We start from the raw sequence: 17,332 nt of genomic DNA on the forward strand, positions 1-17,332 counted from the left end.
AGTATTAAAAGTTAGGGTGGGGGCATGCGAAGGTGAAACTGTGTTCAACTCAAATTGTATATTTGAAATGTTAATATATGTTAAAATACCTAGGTAGAAACAAAAAGAAATTTACACGCAAAAGAAAAAAATTTGTCGTGCTTTCCATTAACTTAGATTCCAATGATATTATTATTTCTTTTTTTATTTAGTATAAAAAAAATCTGTCATGCTTTCCGTAATATAAATGTTATAAAACTACTCAAAAGAAGATTTCCTTTGACTTGGATTCCAATAATAGTACAGGATAAAACAAGATAAATGGGCCTTCCTCCGGTTGGTGCATTGCTCTTTGGGTGTGTTTGGATTAATGGTGGAAAAGTAACTTTTTTTTCAATCTGACTTTTACATAAGTCAGATTGGATAAAAGTCAGATAGGTAATGTGATTTATGTTTGGATTGGATTTTTAAAAAAAGTCAGTTTGAGAAGCTGAAACTTGTTTGGATGATAAATATAAAGGTAAGTTTGGATGTAAAATGACTTAAAAGGATCTGAATTTTATTAAATAGTATATCTCTAATATTAGACATATATAATGTGACTATTTTTTAAGAAGGAAAATAAAATTATTAAAAGTAAATAAATTTAATTTATTATTAGAAAAAAATTATATGTATAGTGTGGCCATTTTAAAAAAAGTAATGAAAATAAGAAAATTTAATTTATTGTTATAAAGGAATTATATATATAATGTGACAATTTTAAAAGAAATATTGAAAATGAAATTATTAAAAATAAAAAATTCAGTTATTATTAGAAGGAAATTGAAAAATAATAAATACTTAATTATATATATGTAATGGATAAATATATAAATTAGAAATCATACAGGGGTTATCGTCTTCTTTCGTCATGGCGTGTTTTAACCGAGGAGTGTGTGTGTTGTGAACTTGTGATTTTATTTTATTATTGAGGTGAGAGAATATTCATGCAGGGGTGAGGGTCAGGTGGGTAAAAAATTTTAACACAGCCATAAATTTTTCAACAGTTTCTTTCACCGCCCACAAGCAACCCAAAACGCACCGAAAGTTTACTTCTCCCAAAGCCCATTTCAACCTCAAAAAGCTCAATTAGCCAAACGTGAACCTAAACAAATATTTTCTCTGCTTCTTAGCTTTTGAGGCGAGGGCGCATGTTTGGGATCCCAAACGCCGCCTTTGTATGTTATTATTGGAGCATGTTCAAAATACTCTCGAGTACTAAATATAAATAGTTTTTTTAATAAAACTTTAAATATTAGTTCACCAAATTATGCTGATTTGCTCCTTATATATCCCGCAAAAAAACAAGCAAGTTTGTTCCCCCCATCGGTTATGTTTTTCCTCATCTACTGGGCTCCTATCATAGAGTTCAGTTGTTTTTGGGCCATGCTTTTATTTGCCAATTTCTTGGGCCATGACGACTATGGAGATTGTGCATGTCAAAACTGATAGATCAAATGCCTACTGGCCTGCTGGGCTCCCATCATAAAGTTCTGTTGTTTTTGTCCCCCGTCGGTTATGTTTTTACATCAAATGTCTCTCCTAACTGTTCTGTGCTTTACTTTGTGGAGATGCAGTGGAGATGAAACAGGTACCTGCTTGCTAAGTTTGTGCCAACAGAATTAGATCTAGCAGAAAGGATTAGTTCTTCACAATACGACGAACTGAGATTCGAATCCCCGCTGAGAGAGATATCTACATTTAATACCTGACAGTACTTTAAATATGATTACTTCTAATAGAAAGATACATATGCTTTGGCCACACAAAAAAACAATAGGTCGATGGAGCATGGAAGCATCTATATATAGATATTATTGTACGAATCTAATTACTCGATAAAGGAACCACAAACACATGCATGTGCCAGAGACGATGGGGCAATAATAATAATAAAGTAATGCCAATTAATTGAGTGTTTCACGGGATATTTTTAACGATTCCATTTTTTTTTTTTTGGGTGTTTCTGTGCAGTTATGTTAGTCAATAGGGCATCTGGCCGTCCAACCAATGGAGCGAATTTATGGCGGAGATGAGATTCAATAATTCACTTATTATGTGTTGATTTCAATGAATCAATGATAATAAAAAGAGACAAAAACAAAGTTCTCCTCCGTCCCTTATTAATGTTTAAGGAATTTCGGGCCTTTTCTCATCATTATGTGCGAAGGGCCAACACCTTCTCGGACTTTGATGTGTTTATAAATTCAAAGATTCTCCTCAATAGCTAGCTTTAATTCACTGTGGTGCAACAATATCTGGCAAAAAAAATATGTTGTCGCAGTAATAATAATTAACATAATAATTAGATCAATACAGCAATATAATTTGTCATATATTAAAACATAATTTTTATGAAAAATTATATTGTTTACAAACCATTCATAAAATTCCTTTTTTGCAGTCCACGCGTTAGATGAAGCTTGCATTAAGTATTTAAATATATGGTTATATACATAATTAATGACAATATATTACTTGGAGAGATCATGTGTACGCAAGGGTACATGGGATGGATGGCAAACCAAAAAAAAGAAAAAGAAGAAGTTAAGGGTACTTAGGATGACGTCATGAATGACGAAGCAATCCTTGCCCCTCTGCAAATAAGGTGGCTCAGAACTTCAGATGTTATCATTTGGAAAAAAAAAAAAATTTACTTGTTAAGTTTTGCGTATGGGTGTTCAAGAATGACCCGTCCCGGTCGGCCCGTTCCGGTCCCGGTCTTATTGGAACGGGACGGATCCGTCCCGAAATTTTTCGGAACGGGACAAACCGGGACGGGACAAAAAATGGACCGGGACGGGACGGGACATGGGACGGGGTCGTCCCGTCCCGGTCCCGTCCCGGTCCTTTTTTTATTTTTTTTTTAAATTTTTTTTAATTTTTTATCCCATTTATATAATATTATTTTTTTCATATCTTTTTAAGATTTGAGACTATTGTATGGAACTATAGATATATTTATTTAGAGTTTTTATATTTGTTAATGATTTGAGATTATTGATGATTAGAATTTTTAGCAAGTTTTTATTGTGTTAAAAGCTTTTGTTTAGAGTTTTTAATGATTATTATATGTAATATTTTAAGTTTTTATTTAAGAGTGTCCAAACAAATAAATAAAAAGATGTTTTTATAAGATTTAAGCCCAAAAAAACATAATTAAAAAAATCAGATTTTATTTAAAAAATTTTTAAAAATTTAAAAAAAATTAAAAAAAAATTTTTTTAAAAAAAAAGGGGGTTCGGGACGTCCCGGTCCCGTCTCGGATCCGTCTCGTCCCGACCGGGACCGGGACAACCCCGGGACGGGCCGGGACACGGGACAGAAAATCTGTCCCGTTACTGTTCACCGGGACGGAACCGGGACGGGCCTGTCCCGGTCCCGATCCGTCCCGTGAACAGCCCTAGACTTTTGCGTTATCTTTGTAATGAAACTAGTATCGCAATGATTTACCATGTTAAAATTATTTATTTGTCATTTTACAATTTAATAAATATTTCTTTTCATTTTTTATATTTCTACTTGAAATGTAACATTATTGTATGATTAAATTATAAAAATTTTGACTGAAAATTAGGACATAAATGAAAAATTACTATTTCCTGCTGTTTTTAATACAACACATTCCTAATGGAAAAAACAATTGATGAAAGACATTTCTGACTAAAAACTGAGAAAAATAATTAAAAGTACTTTGTACTGTTGAAACGAGAAAAATTATTAGTACAGCTAACCAAGATCACTCTTTAATTAGAATCAACATATCTGAATTATTTTTACTTTCTTTCTACAATATAACTAGTTAATTGAAAGTTGTATTTAGTTTTAAATATAGCATTTTGATTCAATGTCATGTTTATTTCTTCAAACTGATTTATATAACTTATAAATTAATCACTGTGCCTCTTTTTATTCATTTAAATTAATTAAATAATTTTATATAGTTTTGCTTACAGGACGCCATAGGGTAGGCATTTGAAAATTGGACATGGAGGGTGGGGGTAAAGGGATTTTGGAAAGCCACTTTTGGGATGACTTTCCATGGCTTCATTAAATTATGATGCACACTTCCCTATTCCTTCCCTATGGCCCTGCCTTCCCCCCACACCTTTCTTTAATTATTTCTCCATCCATTAATTTTTCTACTTTTTTTTTTTTTGCCAACTACTCCAATTAATTTTCTATTTTTGGCTGATAATAATAAATTCCACTAGATATTTACCAAAACCAGCTGTTATATCACTATGAGATCCCCCAATTTTGCATAGCCCACCTCACGATTTAGGGCATGTTTGGGTGCCTCAAAACCGTGGTTTCAGAAGCACTTTTCCGCAAAACGAGGTAACCTCCTTTACATATTTACTTCGTAATCTGTAAAAGTACTTCTGAAACCATAGTTTTGTTTCTATCCAAACACCTCCTTAATCTCTCATTCTGGTTAATCCATCATGCACTCTTAAATGTATTGTTGTGTGCCATGCACTGGCCTCAAGTGCCATGTTAGATTTATAAGGGAATGTTTGACTTATTTTAAATCATTCTGTGTTAATTATATGAGGTAAATATATGAAGATAAATTTATTTTGTAAAATGCAAGAATATTTTTTTGGAGTGACCCAATAATTAAGATCGTTGACATGCCTTCTGCGTTATATATATTCCTTCTCATCTTCATTATAAAAGGAAGTAACTAATTTATCAAAATTAATTTTTAAAAAAACGGTCTTAAATATTCCCAACTTAGTGTTTGAACTTCTGCTATAATTTAGATAAATATAAGTCTTCCAGAATTCCCTAATTTTATTCAAGATATGAAGAAATGTTATTTTATTTTGTTGTTTTAAAATTGTAAGGCCCAATCAACTTCTTCCCCGGCCATATGTTCATCAAACAATTGATACATCTTTCTCTCGTTGCTTTTATCTTTTTCTACTTATTTTAAGGCCACTTTTAGTGGTCGCATGGCAATATTTTATCATTTTATGCTTTTTTTTTTTTTGCCAACAGCAACATTTTATTGATTAAAGATACCTTGAAAAGCACTAATAAAGATGTTTTATGTAACTGGAGATAAAATCTTTTTACATATATTTATATTGTGTTATGTAAATTATAATTTAAAAAACTGCTTATAAATTCACAATATTAAAAGCAACAGTGACCAGTGTAGACTCCTTACCCCCCTCTTTTCGTGGCCAAGTCATTCAATACATTACCTTCCTTCTCAATATAATAATTAGTTTCCAGTAAACTATATCCTGTATTCACCCCCCCCCCCCAAAAAAGAAGGAAAAAACTGTATCCTGCATTAATGCTCGGAATCTCCGCTTCTCTGCTTGTTTTATTTCCGGTCAATTTGTTTTTCTTTTAGCTAAAACATATATTTGGTCATTCAATATTGTGTAAGATTTTAATTTGGTTCTTTAACTTTAAAAATTATACTTCTAATTTTTTAACCAAATTTTTTTAAAAAATGATGACATTAAAATCTTGAATGTTGATAAAATATTCTCAACTGAAAAAATATTCTCAGATGCTAATATATTAAGTTTAATTTTCAAAACATCCATAATTGTAACAGAAAATATCATTAAAACCTAATAATTTTGGAGTTAAATGACTTAATATATGCTTTTTAAAGTTAAAAGATCATATTGATACTTTATATAAAATTAAAGGATGAAATGTTATTTTTTTAATGCTTGTGTCTGTGAGTGTATGAGGCGGCGGGAGTCAAAAGAAATATACAAAATTAAGAAGCGAATAACACCAAAGACGAAGGATTATGAAATACAAGTCACTTTTAAGTTTTAACTAAGTTATTAAAATTAAAATAATAAAATTGCTTAGATTTGTTTACTCATAATAAAAACTATTTTTAACATTATCCTAAAAAACTGTTTTTCAGAAATTGGTTACGAGGACTTTTGCCAAATAACTCATTAAATATTGCATCAGAAGATGGGAATTGAGAAATGATCTTGGCGAGTGGCGACTTTAATTTCTTCTGAAAAATGTCAGTGTAATAAAAATAATAAAATAAAGGAGGAAGGGATGGTGACAGTGAAGCTCAAAGCCGAAGGTGGTGGCTATCAAAATTGAAGACATTACGGCAAGTGCGAGTTTTATTGGATATCGTGACTTGGTGGCAACTAGCTTCGAGTCGGTGCCTTTCCATCGGCTCTTTCTTATTCACGGGATTTTGTCACCTTATTTAACTTCGGTTGTTATTTGCAACACAAATTGTTCATCGAAATTAAACACCTCTTTGTTCTTTAATTTTATTGAAAATACTCACTAAATAGTACTACCCCTTATCATTAGTATAAGATTTTGTTTCGTTTTTATTTTGATATTAAATATAAGACATTGATCCACTTTGTCTATCACGTTTATATACTTTTTCTTAATAAAGTCCTTTTAATAATAGTAATTCTAGTCAATACACTTGATTAGTAAGGATATTTTGGAAAAGATAATACATATTTATTACAAATAACTAACTCAATTTATTTTCTTAGTCTCCTTAAATAACTAGCTCTTATAATTAGAATTGGAGATGATAATTTTTTTAAAAAATTTAACAGGTTGTGAATTTAACTCTTTTTATATATATAATACTACCTCTACTCCTAACAAGATCTTATAATTAGGATCGGAGGAAATAACGTACTTAAATTTCATCCATTCCACTAAGCGAAGGATTAAAAAAACCCAAGTTACATATATTATGAATTGTTATGAGTACATTAATTAATACCAGTAATTTGTGTGGGGGAAGCATCCTTCACATGGCCTGCCCTTTTTTATTTACACGAACAGGAATATTAATTTGAACCGGAATTGAATAATCAATTAACCGAGAGAATAAGCTGGCGTGTTGACCTTGAAGTCAATCCTGGGAGATCTAAATCCATCAATAAATTTGTTGATGTAGAATATTTGGAGAGGCCAATAAGATTGATCATAATAAATATTGCAGGTGATCGAACAGGGGGAAATGGAGCAAAACCCTAGACGCCGTGACTTTAAGGGCATGGAAAGAGGTGCGTGCATGGGATGGCCGAGATGTGATAATAAAATAAAAAATTAAATAAGAGATAAGGAAGGCGTGGTTAACTCCCTGAGATTAGTTTAATTAGTTGCTTCAAATATATACTATTGTATATGTAATGTGCATCAACAAAAATATAATATTTGCCTTGGCATATGTTGCCCTTCAAAGGTATGAAAAGGAAACAAATCATTTGAAAGTCTAGTTCTAAAAAAGTTTAGGCTGATGATAAAGATTCTTTAAAGCTTAATAAACACCTTGGTCGATTTAATATATATGTACAAGTTAATAATTGATTAACTTAATTATACTTAATCGTAGATATATACTACTGTCTTTTAATTATTAATTAAAGGAGTTTAAGTCCATAACCACTATTCACATCACACTCCTTCTCACCCTTGAGAATTTTTAACATTAAAATTACTGTTGTGGATATTTTATTTTCCGTGGAATGTGTGTGTGTAATTCTGATTTTTTATCTGGCTATTATCAGTCCTTGCATCATTTTTTTTTTTCTTGGGGCTGATCGCATCGTCCTTTTCCTGTAGTTCTTTTCAAAAACATATAAAAAAAAATGACATGAAAAAGCACGAATGAATATGAAAACAATTTTTAAATTTGAGACAAAAAATGTACTTTATAAATTCAAAAAATAAAATTCAAACCTAACGTAAATTTAAAGGATGAAATATATACAATTTTTAAACCTATACGGCGAATATATATATCCAATTAGCCGGCAAATCTTATCGTCCTTATCTTTTTCAAGCAAATTATTAACTCTGCACCTCACAATTTGTTGATATTAATAATAATAATTGAAGTCGCGGGTACGATAAACATGCGATCCATTGGAACATCTGTTCCTGTGCTTTTTTGCATTTCGTGCAGTTCCAATGTCGTCTCTCGTAATTAAACCAAATTCGAAACTCCTCACTCTTTGTTACGTTTTTTCAATTTAAACTATAAATTAAATATCATATTAAGCATCAAGTATAGTATATGCTATGTATATGTCTTCATTACTATGTATATATATATATCCCTGTGCATATAATTAGTTCTTTTGTCCATTTTATATATTTATATGATTATATTGTTCTAAGCTCTCTGAGAGTTATTTAATTAATTTGAATAAATTAAATAAAATTGATAATTAATTATAATAAATGTGACATAATATCTTAAAATGCCTAACTGTAACATTAGATTGTATATATAATATTAGTTTATAAGTTGGATAATTTCTTTTTGAAAAAAAATGATATATATACCTGTATACATGTGTGTGAAAAATGAAGTGAATTAAAATAACTACACATTAGATAATATATATAATATTACTTTATAAGTTGGATAATTTCTTTTTGAAAAAAATGATACACACACACATGTATATATACATATGCGTGTGTGAGAAATGAAGTGAATTAAAATGATCAAATCAAACTCGAGCTAGCTATTATATAAATAATTGGAGGTAGTATTTTGATTATTAACAACTTAAAAAGGTTGAAGAGAGCTCGAACAGCTCAACGGACAGCGTTCGATTTTTTGACCAGCAACAACGGACAACGTTTGATTGAATATAACAAAAATGAACAAATGTATCAACAATAATCCAATCAACAAAAATACAACATAGCATTTGAAAAATACGTTCTTATACTCCTCCGGTCCTAATTATAAGACCCAATTGACTTATTTGAGGAGATTAAGAAAGTAAGTTAAGTTGGTTATTTATAATAAATAAGTGTTGTTATTCCTAAAATATCCTTGCTAATTAAGTATATTGGCTAAAACTATCATTATTAGAAGGATTATCTTGGAAAAAAATACATAAATATAAGAGAGAAAATGGATTGGGTCTTATAATTAGGACCAAATAAAAAGTCAAATTGGGTCTTATAATAAGGACCGGAGGAGTATCATCTTTCATCGTCAGATCATGGCAAGTATGATTTACTGTATCGCATGATATCATCCAGAAATCCTGACCAAGTAAATTAATTTGTTAACCAAAGAGTAAACCTAACCATGTACTATCTCCTCTCATAATTATAAGACTGTGTTTGTAAACTATAAACAGGATCTTACAATTAAGACTGGAGGTAGTATTTCTTTAACAAGAATACAGCTTGCGGGATATTGACCTGCCTGCTAAATTCAAACTAATTAAGCTAAAGGGGCCACGATTTGGTAATAATTAATTAATTTTTTTGATGTTATGTATGCCATTTAATTTGCAGCGCATAGAGTAGTAGTAGTAATAACAACTACAATAATAATTATTATTATTGTTATTATTATTATAGGGTCCACGCGATAAATCTGGGAGGCTTGAAATGTAAAAGATATTGTGGGGATGATATCGATTCAGATTTCGTTTTGTGATCATAAATCGTGAAAATTCAGTTCAGATCTTTGATTATTGCTCTTACCTGGACAGATGGAGATAGCCAATAATAATTAAAAAATATTGAAAAGAAAGGGAAATGAAGGAAAGCAAAATGATATGTGCGGAGATAATAATTAATTAAGTGTGTAATTAAAGAAATCTGACCATAAGATTGAGCACGCCAGTTAAAAGAGGGACCCACTTGAACAGATTTTTATTAATATAAAAACCAAAACAGGATTTCATTGAGTTGAGATGAACTCAAATCTGAATTGAACTTGATATATATTTTATTGTGATGTGATGTGCGAACTTTGGAAATAATCTAGAAGGTCGAAGAGGCCGTATATTGTAGTTCCTTTTTACGACCCCTGCACGAGCCTTTTTTCTTTTCTTGTAATTTGTATATCGTATATTGCAAATTGGGGTTTATAAATATCAAATTCATGATCATGGACTCTGATACTAATTATTAGATGAATCACTCGTATCAGGTTAAAGTTAAATGCGTGCGTGGTGACGTACGTCTTGTATAGTGAAAGTGAAATATTTGGTTTCTGAGTGTAAAAAAGAATAATATAATAAAGTGATTTGGATATATATATATATATATATATATGAATATATAGGGATGGATAATTAATGGGGAAATATGTGGGATAATCCAAAGTGGAAGGTAGCCAAACGAAGAGGAGAAAATGAAGATTGATTCAGCGGAGCACACTTAAATGGGAAGAAACTGAGCCGAACCCAGAAAAGCGTGCCACGTCACAATCACATGAGCCCGATTCCTCGTTGAGCCGTAGCTCCTTTTCTTTTTCTCCTTTCAACACTCTCATCATGATGCTTTAGTGGGTGCTTATTTCCCAACTGTTATGTGAAGGCATCACATCCCACCAAATTAATTAGACTATCGGGGATGATAGGCGATGGAATCAACACAGGAATTGAATTGCCCCAAGACATGTTTATATTTGCGTCAAGACATAATCGAGAGTTAACGACACCTTTGAATAAAGTGAGAATCACTGGCGCCATGGCACACGGTGTTGAGTTTGACGTCAGTAGTTTGGTTACATGAATTTCAATGATTTGGTGGGTCTCATAAATACGTAATTAAGAATGAATGAATGAATCCACAGAACACTGTAAAACAAGTTAGACTTATTAAAAGACAAATTTTTTTGCATATAAGCAAGTTTAAAGGTGAGAGTGGGCAGGGGAGAAAGAGACGCGTTGATGGGGGCGGTGTTTTGCAGGCTTGGCGTTATCTGTGGGAGCTGTGGGAAAATTGGAGTGAAAGAGAAAGTAGAAGAGAAGGGAGAGTGATTCTGATTAATAAAATGGGCGACTTTGACTGTTTCACGCAATGATCACGTGGCAAAAGAAGCGGGCTGGCTATTCCTGCTTACGCGTACAAGTACATCAAGGAACAGGCTCGCCAATTCACCTGCACATATTTCAGTGCCTAGCCACCCAGCTCAGCCGTCCCCATCAATCTTCTCCACTCTCTTAACAACTTCCAAGTTCCAATCTTTTCTTCTCTTTTCCTTCGTCTCACTTTCCCAGCCCCGCAAGCAACTCGACATCAAAAGAATGAGCAACAACTAGGCCCCTCTCTTTTGTGGGGGGACGAGAGAGAGAGATAGATAGAAAGAGAGAGAAAAGCATGCTTTGTCGGCCATATCAGCTTCACCCCAGAGTTCTTTGCCTGCTCTTTCCATCCCCCTAAAGATCCTTTCCACTCATCATCATTCCACTCACCACACCAATACTTATACTGGTTCACACCAAGTTCACCTTTTCCCTTTCCTTTTCCTCTCCTTCTACGTTTGATGGTTTTCCTTTCCACCGTTAAATAAATTTGCACTTTATCTGTCCTCCACCAAAAGGGGTTGGGATTCCTGTGCTGAATATCTTGGCTGACTGATCGGAGATCCCATACTTTCTGTGCGAAAAGGCAATCTGGGTATATTCTACTTTTGTCTGGAGATTCATGAATTCCACAGTCCTAGCGTTTCCCTCTCAGGGAGTTGATCCCAATTGTTGGAGATGCTTTTTCTATTATCTCTTATTTGATGAGTAACGGTATTATGGTCGGCTTTGATAGGTATGTTAAAGCTTTCTTTTACTTCATCTTCTTTCTTTCCCTTTCAACTGAAATGGACTTACTGATTAAGATTTTGGCTGTGGGAATGGCTTTCCGATTTTTCGTCTATGTCATCTCTGAATTTTGAGATATTGCTCCCTTAATATTCACATCAAATAGCCGTTTGCCGAATTTCTAATTTAAATCACAGGGAAAAAATTAAAATAGCTCTTTTTGTGTGGGATTGGGGGTTAGGCAAAATGAATCATGAATCGCTTTCGTGCATGATTTCCACAGTTTCTGGTTTATATCTTTCATTTAATTGCAATATGAAGCATTTGGGCTGTGTCATGGATTTGACTGCTCCGTTATCATTGTGCAGGTCTCTTTAAAATTAAGATGTCTGGGAATTTCAATAAAAGGAGAGTGTTGGCAGACAGGTGGTCCGGTATTCTACTATTGTTCACTTTACTTCTTCGCACTTCAGAGGGATTGAACACAGAGGGGCAGTACCTGCTTGAGCTGAAGAGTAGTCTTCATGATGAATCTAATCATTTGGCGAATTGGAAGTCTACTGATGAAACACCTTGTGGATGGACGGGTGTAAATTGCACTTATGACTATAATCCAGTGGTCCGGTCCATCGATTTGAGTTCCATGAATCTTTCTGGAACTCTAAATCCCAGCATTGGAGGTCTGACGCATCTAACTTATCTCAATCTTGCCGACAACGGGCTGATAGGAAATGTACCCAGTGAAATCGGAAATTGCTCGAAATTGGAATTTCTTTTTTTGAACAATAACCGATTCAGGGGACCAATTCCTGCTGAACTGGGTAGGCTGTCCCTTTTGAGAAGTTTGAATATTTGCAACAACATATTCTCAGGTTCTCTGCCAGAGGAACTGGGAAACTTGTCTTCACTGGTTGAGCTTGTATTCTACACAAACAATCTGACTGGTCCCCTGCCTCATTCTATTGGAAATCTAAAGAGTCTCACTACTTTAAGAGGTGGAGGAAATAGATTGTCTGGTAGCTTGCCAAGTGAGATCGGTGGATGTACGAGCATGGAATTTCTAGGCCTTGCTCAAAATCTGATAGGAGGAGAACTACCGACAGAGATCGGGATGCTTCAGAACTTAAGAGAACTGCTTTTATGGAATAACCAGTTATCAGGGCTAATTCCTAAGGAGATTGGGAATTGTACCAGCCTTGAAACCCTTGCTTTATATGGAAATGCTCTTGTTGGACCTATACCTGAGGAGATTGGGAATCTCAAGTCTCTGGGGAGATTGTACCTTTACAGAAATAAGTTGAATGGAACCATTCCAAGGACAATTGGGAATCTTTCTCTGGCATTAGAAATTGATTTCTCAGAAAACTCTTTGGTGGGTGATATTCCTTCTGAGATCAGCAAAATAAGTGGTCTCCACTTGCTCTTTCTCTTTGAGAACGAGCTATCGGGTGTTATACCCAGTGAGTTTAGTAGCTTGACGAACCTGACAAGGCTGGACCTGTCCATTAATAATCTCACAGGTCCCGTTCCATTGGGGTTCCAGTATTTGACTCGAATGTCTCAGTTGCAACTTAATGACAACTCTCTAAGTGGAAATATTCCTCAGAGCCTTGGACTTTATAGTCCTCTTTGGGTGGTTGATTTTTCTAACAATCACTTGACGGGAATGATACCTCCTCATCTGTGCCGGAATTCTAACTTGATGCTGTTGAGTCTGGCTTCTAATCGGCTGTATGGAAATATACCAACTGGCATCCTGAATTGTGAAACATTGGCAATGCTACTGTTGGTTGGAAATAGTCTTACTGGTGGCTTTCCTACACAACTGTGCAAACTAGTGAACCTTACTGCCATTGAGCTGAACCAGAACAGGTTCAGTGGTCCTATTTCTCCCGAGATTGAGAGGTGCCAGAAGTTGCAGAGGCTTCATATTGCTAACAACTACTTCACATTAGAGTTGCCTAAAGAAATAGGAAATCTTTCTCAACTAGTGACCTTCAACGTTTCGTCCAATTCTTTCACTGGAACAATTCCCCATGAAATTCTTAGATGCAAGAAGCTTCAGCGACTTGATCTCAGCAGTAACAGCTTTACTGGTTCCCTACCAGATGAGCTCGGAACACTCTCGCAGTTGGAGCTTCTCAAGCTCTCAGATAATAAGCTTACAGGGCATATTCCTCCAACGTTAGGTAATCTACTTCGTTTGACTGCATTGGAGATGGGTGGCAATTTACTTTCGGGAGAAATACCTCCTGATCTGGGTAATCTCACAAGCTTACAGATTGCATTGAATCTCAGTTACAATAACCTTACTGGAAGTATACCTGATGAGCTTGGCAATCTCTTTAAGCTTGAGTTTCTCCTTCTCAATAACAATAAACTGAGTGGTGAAATTCCCAGCACATTCGAAAACCTTCCAAGTTTGTTGGGCTGTAATTTCTCACACAACAATCTTTCTGGGCCTATACCTTCCATTCCAATATTTGAAAATATGGAAGTTAGCAGCTTTGTTGGTAACAATGGCCTCTGTGGTGCTCCTCTGCTTGGCTGCAACACTAATCCATCTTCTCTTTCTGATCCTCCTACGAAAAATGTTAATGCTTCTCGCACCAAGATTATCACCATTATTGCCACAGTGGTTGGTGGCGTTTCTCTCGTTCTAATAGTATTCATTTTATATTTAATGAGACGTCCTCCTGAGCCTATTTCTTCATTGAGGGATTCGGAGATTCCCTCCCCAGATTCAGATATATATTTTCCTCCAAAAGATGGCTTCACCTTCCATGATCTACTTGAAGCTACAAACAGCTTTCATGACAGTTATGTTATTGGAAGAGGGGCTTGTGGAACAGTTTATAAGGCAGTAATGCCATCTGGGAAGACTATTGCTGTTAAAAGGCTAGCATCCAACAGGGAAGGGAACAACATCGAGAATAGTTTCCGGGCTGAGATATTAACTCTTGGGAAGATAAGGCATCGAAATATAGTGAAGTTGTATGGATTTTGCTACCACCAAGGTAGCAATCTCCTACTATATGAGTACATGGCAAGGGGTAGCCTAGGGGAGCAACTTCATGGGTTTGGATGTAATTTGGAATGGCCAACTCGGTTCATGATTGCTCTTGGAGCTGCAGAGGGTCTTGCCTACTTGCATCATGACTGCAAACCAAAGATCATTCACCGTGATATAAAATCAAATAACATTCTACTTGATGAAAACTTTGAGGCCCATGTGGGTGATTTTGGTTTGGCAAAGGTTATTGACATGCCTCAATCAAAGTCAATGTCAGCAGTTGCTGGATCATATGGTTATATTGCTCCTGGTAAGTTGCTGGATCAAAGCAATTATTGTTGAGTAGGCTTAATAGATGTTATGTATATCTTGATTTTTGTGGAATGATTTCCTTCCCCTTTTCCATTAGATATAATTTGGAAGTTTACATGTTTTGTATCTGTCTGTCAATTGTTGTGTACTGATGTTGCTATAATCCTGTGTGGCAGAGTATGCATACACCATGAAGGTCACTGAGAAGTGTGACATCTATAGCTATGGAGTTGTGCTGTTGGAGTTGCTAACCGGAAGAACGCCGGTTCAGCCGCTAGAGCAAGGAGGCGATCTGGTGACATGGGTCAAAAGCTATATTCGGAGCCATAACAACACCCTGTCCTCTGGTATGCTTGACAATCGTCTCAATATCCAAGGCCAAACCACTGTGAACCACATGCTCACCGTTCTCAAAATTGCTTTGCTCTGCACAAACATGAATCCCACTGATCGCCCACCCATGCGCCAAGTCGTGTTGATGCTTATGGAATCCAACGAGAGAGAAGGAAACTTGGCCATTTCTCCATCTCGATACGAGGACCTCGCTTCCAAAGAAGATGATGAGCAAAAGAGTACGTGAGGTAATTGAACTTTTGTCTTTCGACTTTATTAACAAAAGATGATTCTTTTTCTGCTGCTCAGCTCATAATTGTTGTTGGCAAAACCAGAGAAAATAGAAGATATAATTCTTGTACATTCTTTTGTTTAGAGTATATATAATGGTCGGTTGCCAAGACTAGTGCGGTTTCACTTTGCAGTAGCCATTTTTATAATTTGTTATTTTCACGTCATGTAATTTTCTTCTGGAAATTCAGTACAGTAACATTGTATTTCTGTACAGTTTGCAATACCATTATTGGACCTGTTGTATTTTGGATTATGCTCTCCCCAGCTGATTCTTGAACCGCTAAATTTAATTTATTCCAATCAGCAGACTGCAGTTCATGCATATTCTGGATTTATTATCATAATATGAATTTGATATTGGGCATCAACCAAATTATTCGTACCCGATTAGTTAAAAGAAATAGAAAACTGGACATAAGTGTGAAAGAATCAAGAATTGGACAAGATCAAGGATAGTTTCATTAATTAATGCCTGTAATAAGCATGAAGTTGCATTACAAAAGCAATTTAAGAGAAATGAGGGATGAAAGAACTTGATGACCAGTTATAGCAATCATCAAAGACGTGACTTTTCTTGCCGAGCCTGCAGGGCTTGTCTTGCCTGATTTGCCAGATGCAGGTGAAGCACTTTTTAAAATCCCTCTTCATTGTGAAAATGTTGAACCAGTGAAGAACACCAGGCCATGAAAAGCCGCAGAAGTAAAGGGTGGTTCCCCAGAAATTAGGCCTGAATGTGAACTCGTAGGTTTCATTGGGATGAAGAAGATGCACTCCCAGATCTTCATCCTTCTGCTTGCAATGAACGGTGAGATCTAAGCCACCTCCCAGATCATTTGTCATCCTCACCGTTCTCTTTGGAATTGCAATACCAGCTTCACTACGTGTGGTTGCTCCCACTATCAGTATCAGGATGGTCACAGCTCTGGGGAATATCAAAGGCAAAGGCATTTTGATCATGGCTGAGTTTTGATGGAGGAGTGTTTTATCTTTTATGACGTGCGGGATATAATTATAGGAAGCAATTGTTATGACTTATGACTGCCCTTAGGTATATATGTGTGCGCGCGTGTACAAATGTAATCATTTATTTCTTGAATATCAATTAATGCTACACTTTAATACTATATGGGAGATTAAATGGCTATGCTTAAATGCATATTGGTCAAGTTCAATGCGCTGTATATGAACAGGTTCAATGCACTCTGTTTTTGACTTTCATAGGAATCATGGGAATGATGCCACTTTATTTCCTATCTTGGTTGTGTATTCAGTCTTAAATGCATTATTTCCTATCTTGTTTGTAATTATCTCACGCATCTCAATAAAAATTTTGTTACATTATCAAATTTGTCCAAAAAAAAGGTCTAAGATTCTACTTTTTATACTCTCATCAATTATAAAAATATAGTACATATCATTACCCAACTCGTACAAAATACTCAAACTTATGACTAATTAATTCATAAGAGTTAGGTTGACTTGTATGACTAAGATAAAACCTAAAAAAAGAATCCATATTTTACTCTAATATATTTTTTTGTAATTTAATTAGAATATAAAGAAAAATAGTTTCACACGAGAACATTTCCTCTCTTGGAAAGAAATTAATAGTAACAAGAAGGATTTTAAAGAAAATGAATTGAAAGTTGCCCATTCGAGTTCAATTGATCATAGTGTCCAAAAGACGTAAAGCCCGTCTAGCTCAGTCGGTAGAGCGCAAGGCTCTTAACCTTGTGGTCGTGGGTTCGAGCCCCACGGTGGGCGATGTTATTTTTTCCCCTTCATTTTCGGAAAAATTCAA

General features: G+C 34.7%; 2 protein-coding genes and 1 non-coding gene across 5 annotated transcripts; 2 read left to right on the plus strand and 1 right to left on the minus strand.

Annotated features, from left to right (window-relative positions):
* The first annotated feature begins 10,975 nt into the window (after positions 1-10,975).
* LOC114730545 (probable leucine-rich repeat receptor-like protein kinase At2g33170) lies at positions 10,976-16,277 on the plus strand. Of its 3 annotated transcripts, none has more exons than XM_028917628.1 (4): positions 10,976-11,586; positions 11,948-14,902; positions 15,081-15,485; positions 16,199-16,277. In XM_028917628.1, the coding sequence occupies exons 2-3, from the start codon at positions 11,965-11,967 to the stop codon at positions 15,482-15,484; spliced, it is 3,342 nt and encodes a 1,113-aa protein (XP_028773461.1). In that variant the 5' UTR covers positions 10,976-11,586; positions 11,948-11,964; the 3' UTR covers position 15,485; positions 16,199-16,277. The 3 variants fall into 3 exon arrangements, with proteins under 3 accessions (XP_028773461.1, XP_028773462.1, XP_028773460.1); XM_028917629.1 differs by lacking the exon at positions 16,199-16,277 and adding an exon at positions 16,121-16,194; XM_028917627.1 differs by lacking the exon at positions 16,199-16,277 and having other exon boundaries at positions 15,081-15,784.
* Positions 16,039-16,479, minus strand: LOC114730516 (S-protein homolog 2-like). Its single transcript, XM_028917599.1, has one exon. It carries the CDS (start codon positions 16,477-16,479, stop codon positions 16,039-16,041), a length of 441 nt encoding a protein of 146 aa, XP_028773432.1.
* Positions 16,480-17,222: 743 nt separating this feature from the next.
* Positions 17,223-17,295, plus strand: TRNAK-CUU (transfer RNA lysine (anticodon CUU)). Its single transcript has one exon. It is a non-coding gene; the product is annotated as a tRNA-Lys (tRNA).
* Positions 17,296-17,332: the final 37 nt, after the last annotated feature.

Source organism: Neltuma alba, unplaced genomic scaffold (assembly GCF_004799145.2).
Source record: "Neltuma alba isolate B1F8T4 unplaced genomic scaffold, ASM479914v2 tig00012743_pilon, whole genome shotgun sequence".
NCBI lineage: Eukaryota > Viridiplantae > Streptophyta > Magnoliopsida > Fabales > Fabaceae > Neltuma > Neltuma alba.

What these genes read in the sequence shown, in the direction of transcription:
- LOC114730545 (XM_028917628.1), top strand. Translation starts at nt 11,965, where the DNA reads ATGTCTGGGAATTTCAATAAAAGGAGAGTGTTGGCAGACAGGTGGTCC. An exon ending in ATATGGTTATATTGCTCCTG is followed by an intron (nt 14,903 to 15,080) that starts GTAAGTTGCTGG and finishes CCTGTGTGGCAG; the next exon opens with AGTATGCATACACCATGAAG.
- LOC114730516 (XM_028917599.1), bottom strand. Translation starts at nt 16,479, where the DNA reads ATGCCTTTGCCTTTGATATTCCCCAGAGCTGTGACCATCCTGATACTG.